Source organism: Poecilia latipinna, unplaced genomic scaffold, assembly GCF_001443285.1.
Source record: "Poecilia latipinna isolate Pla-1442-1.1 unplaced genomic scaffold, P_latipinna-1.0 Scaffold40, whole genome shotgun sequence".
Taxonomy (NCBI): Eukaryota; Metazoa; Chordata; class Actinopteri; order Cyprinodontiformes; family Poeciliidae; genus Poecilia; species Poecilia latipinna.
Genome location: NW_015112656.1, coordinates 147,570 through 155,448, shown reverse-complemented (window position 1 = coordinate 155,448; position 7,879 = coordinate 147,570). Strand labels below are relative to the sequence as shown.

Genomic DNA, 7,879 nt, shown 5'->3' with positions numbered 1-7,879 from the left:
CCTCCTGTCCTCCTCTCAGGATGTTGCGGTGGCTGGTGTGTGGTCGGCTGGGACCAGTTTGGATGTGGAAAGCACTTCTGCTGTTTCTGGCCATTGCTTTTGCAGGTCAGCTGCTGGGAGTCATCTTCAACAAAAGGTATGTGACATACTTCCATATTTCTTATTTTTGTATCTCAGGTGTAATTGTTTAGTAGTTTTAGTTGAAGCACAGCTAAGCTTTTACACCATTATACCAGCTGGGACAGTCAAAATACGTGTATTCATTTATAAACAACTAGCAGAATCAGAATGTGTTAACAGATGTTAAATTACATAGAATTTAATGCATTCAAAATTGTTAACACAGTTTAGCACATTTTCTTTTACATACATACATACAGAACCTTTGTATTTGTGTGTTTCTGGTACGCCCGTAAATCTGACGCACAAGCAACATCCACAAACAGCAGAAATGGGAAATAAAGCTGCCTCTGTATGCCCACTGGGTGGTAATTTGGTATTCGAGCCTAAAGTAGAATCTCAATGCTAAACATGTAGCAGCAGCACAGACGTCTCCGATGCTAATGTCAGTGTTTCTACGTCGAGATTTCGATAGAAGTTCCATGAATGATGAGAAATTCCTGAAACTCTGGAAAGATGAATGGATAGACCAGAGCTTTGCTCCAATCTGATTGTAGTTGCAGAAAACAACAAAAAAAAAATCTATGCTGTTGAGTTCGTCTGTCCATATTTTCCCCAATAATTTAGCAGCAAAAATAGTTTTTGAGTTGAAAATTTAGCCTATTTTGTCAATATATATTTTTCAGTTAAAATGAGATTAACTTGATTAATACTGGAATTAACTCAGTGAAAAACTTTAATCCAGTATGTTGGGAATAAATAATTCTGTGTTTTTCTCTGTCTCTTTTAGCTGCTTGCATGCTCGTACACACACACACACACACACACACACGCACAAGCACACACACACACACACACACGCGTGCCCTCATAACGGCTAAGCTTAGATAGAAGCTAACAAAATGAACTAGAAGCTGTTGTCAGGTGCCATTTTATTGTGTTAGCCCATAAGAACCGGCATGATAATGGACCATCACTGTGTACTAGTCTTAATAAATAGTGAGTTGAATTCCTGAATTCTGACATTAAGAACCTAAATGGAGAAAAAAATAATTCCCCACAAGTTCCAACACCGTTTTTTACCAAAATGAAAAATAAGTGATCTCCTGGTTGTGTCTGCCATTGTACTGTACTGATTGGGTAAAATGACTTTACATTTAACGGCTGAGCATTAACAAGACAGCCACTTGATGATAAAATATGGATAAAACGCCACCAAACGTTATTTATGTCACTGCGCATTGAGATTCACCACCTGTGTTTTTTTTTTTTTTTTTTTTTTTCTAAATTAAACACTAAAAGACTATCAGATTTTTTGCCAACAAAAATGAACCAAAGTTCACAAACTGTTCTTTAAAGAGGCGGAATGCAGTCTAGTGTACTTCATTCCTTGTACCTAGTCAGTGAAATGGCTTTATGCCACGTTCCAAAAGAGCCTGAAGATGAGCTCTGAGTGTCATTCAACAGGTTTAAGGTTAATATTTTGTATTTGTATGTTTAAAATGTTCTCAAAATTGCATGTGTTTTTTTTTTTTATTGGATCTGGAAAAATCTGGAATTCTGTGCAGCTCTGCTATGAGCCAGAGACACCAGAGTCACATGGTCTGAGAAATAAATGGTACTGGCTGGTCTCATGACACAAGTCTTTATTTCACAATCATAGTCATTGTAATGGCTTGAAATCTGTTGGTAATTGTAAAAAAAGGCCTTGATGGTTCTTCCAGTCCATCAAAGTCTATAAGAACCAAATGTCTCGGTTCTAGACATTTCTAATTTCTGTTGTTTTGGCATGTTTGGGCCGGATTTGTTTGGGTTCATGTAGGTGAAAACTTTTCTGAAACTGATCCTGTGTGTCCAATATTATTTTTTTTAATGATGTGGCAGAGATGATTATTTTTATAAAGACCCGGCTACGTGTGTACAAGACCTCATCATGTGAATGTGGATGGTAGCAGCCCTTCATTTTGTAGAGTATAAATGCTTCAAATACAAACTTAAGATCTCAATATGTGAAATGGTTGGCTCAACAATAACCAGTCAAACATCAAATCCAGAACAGGTTTATATTTGGTCAGATGATACATTTCCCCACAATTTATCCAGAAATGATTTCATCTGGGTTTGATTCAGTCCCATATGAATTAAACCCAGCATTATAAAAGTGTCCTGCTTTCCTCATTTCTTTCTGACAGTTTGAAATCTCCTCTGTAAAATTCTTTTCCGTTCTCCAGCAATGTCCAGCCAGCCGCACGATCCATCTTTTCTTCTCCTGATGCTCAGGGGCCGTCTCTGGGTTCCTGTCGGCCCCACACTCACATCATGTTCCTGAAGACCCACAAGACGGCCAGCAGCACGGTGCTCAACATGCTGTACCGCTTCGGAGACGAGCACAGCCTCCGCTTCGCCTTGCCGCTGGGATACCAGCTGGGCTACCCGCTGCCTTTCAACGCTCACAGGGTGAAAGGCTACCGAGGTCCCAGAGCCATCGAGTTCCACATCATGGGGAATCACATGAGGTTTAATAAGCTGGAGGTGAGTTCTTCAGAGGAGCGGAAAACATGAGGGCGATGTAGAATTTAGTTGGATAAGAATAAGAAATCAGCATGTCGGTTAGCTCTCTCTCTGAGAAATGGTAAGATGGAATAATGAAATCATCCCAGAGCTTCTTAATATTTGTTGAACTTCTTGTGATAGCAGTGACTGCTTTGATATGTCAGCTCTACGGTTTCTTAGGAAGACCCTCCTAATGTGTGTTTTATTGTCGTTGAAGCGTCTCTACCAACCGTAGAGACATGTTTCTCTATGCTTGAACTGCCTCTGTGCTTCATGGTTGGTTGGGTCATCATGACTGACCGACGCTTTCTGATTGATTATTGACAATCGTGTGTTCAGTGCATTGCTGCCTGTAGCCACAGCTGCAGCTTTAACACTTTGGGGGCGAGTTCTCCATGAAAAACATCTGTAGAAAATAACTCCCGGAACAAACCAGATGTGACACAAGATTGTTTTAATACTCATTCAGGTTTTTATAATATATCTAAAATAAATTTATGACAAAAACAAATTATTTTGATTTCACTTTAAGCCCTTATATAATGCCAATTACAAATTGTTGCCTCTTTTTCTGGCTGCTGGAGTCCTTTAGGTTCCAGCTTTATGGATCACAGATCGCTCTCCCAGATCTAGTTTTCTTTTGGACAATTTCTGTCCTACTATAGGTCATGTGTTCAATTGCTAATATGACAAATATTGGCTGTTTGTCCTGTACTGGAATATTTAATTTACCCAACTCTGCACTGTAGATGGAGGGTCAAAGACTGAGGCTCCTGATTAACGCTGAAACAATGTGAACTGTTTTACTAAAGCAGAAAGCAAATGTTTGCTCGTCCAGTTTTAATCTAAAACGCTAATCTTAGCACTCACTATTACATATCATCACACTATTTGGGGATAAAAGCACAAGACATCCATAAGTTCTTCATTCTAACTGAAGTCTCTCCATGCTGTTCAGACTTCCTGTTCCAGAGCCTGGAGCAGGAAGTGACTCTCGACGTCCATCTGGTGACATGCACACTCAGCCAGACATGATTCAGGGCTAATCTGAGCCTCAGTTGATGTGAAGAAGCTTCAGAGTTAGCCAGCTATACTTTGGCCCATCAGACGGTCTCACCAACATGGACTTGTTGGTGTCATTTAGGTTTATTACTTTTGTTATGCTTTTTTCTAATTTCAAGACTAATTGCTTCAAACAGACTCTGACATTTTTATCAGTCTGAAGGTTCAAAGTGTGAACCATTTATAAATCGGCACATAATGATAAATGTTTATCTTGAGGCTTCTCCCCATTAGCAGAGCCTGTCCTGAATGCTAGGCTAATTAGACTAGCCATCAATAAAAAATAATTTTCAAGTGAGTTGTTTGTCCATTAGTAGCACATTTAGCATTGAGTACATGAAATTGATTGACAGCATTAAGACCCTCCTCTTGGCCCTGATTGGCTGCTGCATTTCGATCTTTTCATAGATCATCTGTCTCATAACAAACGACATGGTGACAGTTTTAACAAACAGAAAAAAAAAGTCATTATTAAAGTTACATACTGCAGCTTTAACTGGCATTTTTGTCTCATCAATCGTATCACTTTTCTTTTCAACATCATGAATATGTTCTACTGCCTAGAAATGTCCAGTATTATTTTTTATATAATATACCTTTTTTATTTGCTCTTGTTTTGAGGTGGAGAAGGTGATGCCTGCCGACACCTTTTACTTCTCCATCATCAGAGACCCGGTCGCTCTGGCTGAGTCTTCCTTTGCCTACTATAAAGAAGTGGCCCCGGCCTTCCGGAAAGCCAAAGGATTGGGGGAGTTTGCGGACGACCCTAAAAAATTTTACGACCCTCGTCTACGGAACAACCACTATGCCCGCAACCTGCTGTGGTTCGACTTTGGCCTCGACAACAACGCCAATTTCTCTTTGGCGCTGGCTCGGCTCGGAGAGGACATGATCCGGCGGACCTTCAAGCTGATTCTTGTCTCCGAGTACTTCGACCAGTCCATGATCCTACTGAGACACGCCCTCTGCTGGCCACTGGATTCCGTTGTCTTCTTCAGCCTGAACGCTCGGCAGCAGAAGCCCAGCAGTGCCGGTGGGGTGGCTGGGACCTGGGTGGGCAAAGCAGCAGCAGCCGCTGGTGTTGGTATTAGAGGCGGGCTTGTTCAAGCAAAGATGGTACCGAACCTTTCCCTAACGCCGGAGCAACGGGAAAAGCTCAGACAGTGGAATGCCTTTGATTGGTACCTATACAAAACCTTCAACAAAACCTTCTGGGAGGAAATTGACAAGTTTGGTCATGCTCAGATGGAAAAAGAAGTTCGTCTGCTCAGGATGCGTAGGGAAGACCTGGCCCGGGTGTGCCTCAGGGACGGGGGGAAGCCTGTGGAAGCTCATCGGATCCGGGACAAAAACATTAGGCCGTTCCAAAGTGGATTAGTTAAAATTCTGGGTTATGAGCTCCAGCCAGGGCTGGACAATACCACTCGGATGTCATGCCTGAGGATGATCAGGCCTGAGATCCAGTACAAGGATGTGTTGGATTCTAAGCAGTTTCCACAGTTCCATGCCATCCCAGCTCAGCAACAGAGCCAGAGGCTGCTGGTGGCCGTTGGTGGGACCTTTATAAAACAAGAGCCACCCAGGAAAGGAAGAAAAGAGACGGGAGGAGAAGCTGGAGCTGGAGGAAGGACTTTGGACGAGGGAATGAAAGACTGGGAAGGCAGCCGTTTAGTTAGGAACAACCAGACTTTGGTACGAGAGCATGAAAAAGGAAGGCTTAGATAGGAACCTGTCGTTTTCTGTCTCTGGATGCTTGAAATGACTTAGAAATGGATGAATACTAGTTTTGTTTACCTGTGTGCAAACAAAAAGCTCTTCTATTTTGACTTGTTTTTGTAAATACTATGATAGCTGTAGTTAATGTGGTCATCAGATGTTCTAATAGCAGCAGTCACTAGGGCTGAGTGGTGTTTGCTTTTGATCAAATTTAGCCTTCCTGTTATCATATCACTGTCTGCCAGGAAAGACTGTTGAGCATTTTGAGATGATATGAATGAATGAATGAATGACCATTCAACAGCCCATATTGATCTGCCATTACCTCTAAAAACACAATAATTGAACATATGAAGAAAAGTGTTCATAACACTGACTCCTATAATTACTAGTCAGCTCTGCTTCTGCTCGCTCCTCTATGGTGTGTATTATTTTATACACACCATAGAGGTGTGTATAAAAGTAGTGTATTATTTTATAATGAAAATGCCTTGAGATTGGTTTGGTTAGCTAGAACACATGCTAACAGTTTGGTCATGGAGTGAGTTGAAGATTATTTTATCATCACAGATTTGTTCTAGTGTAGAGTATAATCTCTGCAGTTCATCTCTTAAAGGGACAGTTTGGGGTTTAAAGCAGGGGTCCACTGATTGGCCAGCCAACCGATCTGAGCTCTACAAAGGTCTGGAAATCAGCCACTGTCCTCTTTGCTCTGCTGTGAGAGACTGACTGAGGCCACGGCTGAACTTAGAGACTTAGTGGCTATATTTAGTGCCGTTTCAGATACCTTTTAGCAGCTTTTTTTTTTTTTTACCGAACCGCGACTAATGCAGTTCCTATGTTATCTGAGACTTTGGTGACAACTGACAGTGTCAGTTATTAAAAAGAAACCAGCACTGTAATCAGGTCAGGCTTTTTTAATGGCTGGAAAACTGCAACTGTAATTTACAGTAACTGGATGGTCAGGCTAACAGCCAATCAGAGGGGAGCATAGACCAATCAGATTACTTCTTGCCAGACATTTTATAGTTGTTCAAGTAAAAGTGGTTTAATTAGGAACATGACTATTTAAATACCCATTCAGTGGTAAAAGAAAAAAACACTTCAGAAGTTTATAAAACTGTTTCCATGAAGCACTCTAGCATCATGTTTGTTATTCCTTTGAGCTGTAAGAGTTTTACTGAATCTTAATAAGTTTACAGAACCTTATTCTAACAACAAAAGCAAAACTCCGATTTTGAACTGAACTAGAGTTCCTTGGTGTTTAGTCCCTGCAACTCAGATCTCCTGTAACCTTTCAGAGGTTGAGGTCTGTGGTTTATGCAGATGTTCCTAAACCTTTAAACAACACTTGTCTGAGATGTTTTTACATCATTTATATTTATCATAAATCAGTGATATTACTAAATATTTTTAAAAATATCCATACAAGGGAACCCAGAACTGTATCTGAACGAGAAAGGAAAGTGTTGTAAAAATAAAAAAAATACTACATCGTGTTTAAATCTCTGGCTTGAATTTTGAGACTTTAGCTTAGTGGGACAGTCAAACCTGAGTGGAACGATAAATTGACTTCTGCAGGTAATACGCTAATCACTCATGACTACTCCACAGAACCCTACTTTTAAGATATCCGAGCTGCCCTTTTTAACTATAGATGTCACGAATGATGAACTCTTCCTGTCCCACAGCAGGTATGATATGAAGAAGCTTTGACTGCACAATACAGTATGTTTACCAGAGCACAGCCCACTTTAACTTCCAACCAACTGTTTAACTCCCATCCAAAGTGGTGCTCTGGTCATTTCTGAGTCGGTATTCCTACATCACCACCCAGCCCTAGCAGGAATATCAAAAAGCTGTGTGTTCTGTCTGTTTTCTTGTTTTTTACATGAACTTTTAAAATGTTGGTACTGCCTTTTATTGTATAAGAGAACTGGCGCTACAGCCTGTTTCCTGGTTGTAAGAGTTTTCATATTAAGCTTGATGTAATGTGCAAGACTTTATAAAATATTCCCTCCCCTCTCGTCAGCTTCCAAACTGCTTTTTTTCTTCTTGTGCTGCAGGAGTAACGCTGACCCTCCATGGATTCTTGGAGGATTTTGCAGCTCTGCGCGGCATCCGGCAGTGAGCTGCTAGCAGCTGCCTTGCATTCCTTCTTCCAAGCAATTATGGGGGGAAATTTTCTGCCATAATTCGAGAGCACAAAATGATCCGCAAGCGAGCGGAGAGGCTTGTGAGGGGACATTGGATCTGAGCAGAGGAAAGTTTTGAGCGTGAGGAGAAACGTTTGAGGAGGCACAGTGGATATTTGAAAGAGATCAGCAGTTCTGAGTATGAGCACTGCAAGTTTTGAGAAGAAAGACATGAACTGAAATTGTGTGCTCTCGAATTGTGGCAGAAAAATTTCCCTGTAAGCAAACAAATG

At 41.0% G+C, this 7,879-nt stretch overlaps 1 protein-coding gene across 3 annotated transcripts in view; it reads left to right on the top strand.

Annotated features, from left to right (window-relative positions):
* Positions 1-7,478, top strand: part of gal3st4 (galactose-3-O-sulfotransferase 4) — a 23,014-nt gene extending 15,536 nt beyond the window's left edge. For all 3 annotated transcript variants that reach the window (XM_015046659.1, XM_015046650.1, XM_015046640.1), the window contains 3 exons: positions 20-136; positions 2,352-2,652; positions 4,357-7,478. In XM_015046659.1, the coding sequence (XP_014902145.1) occupies positions 21-136; positions 2,352-2,652; positions 4,357-5,460 (1,521 nt within the window). In that variant the 5' untranslated portion in view covers position 20 and the 3' untranslated portion in view covers positions 5,461-7,478. The remainder of the gene's footprint in view (positions 1-19; positions 137-2,351; positions 2,653-4,356) is intronic.
* The last annotated feature ends 401 nt before the right edge of the window (positions 7,479-7,879 follow it).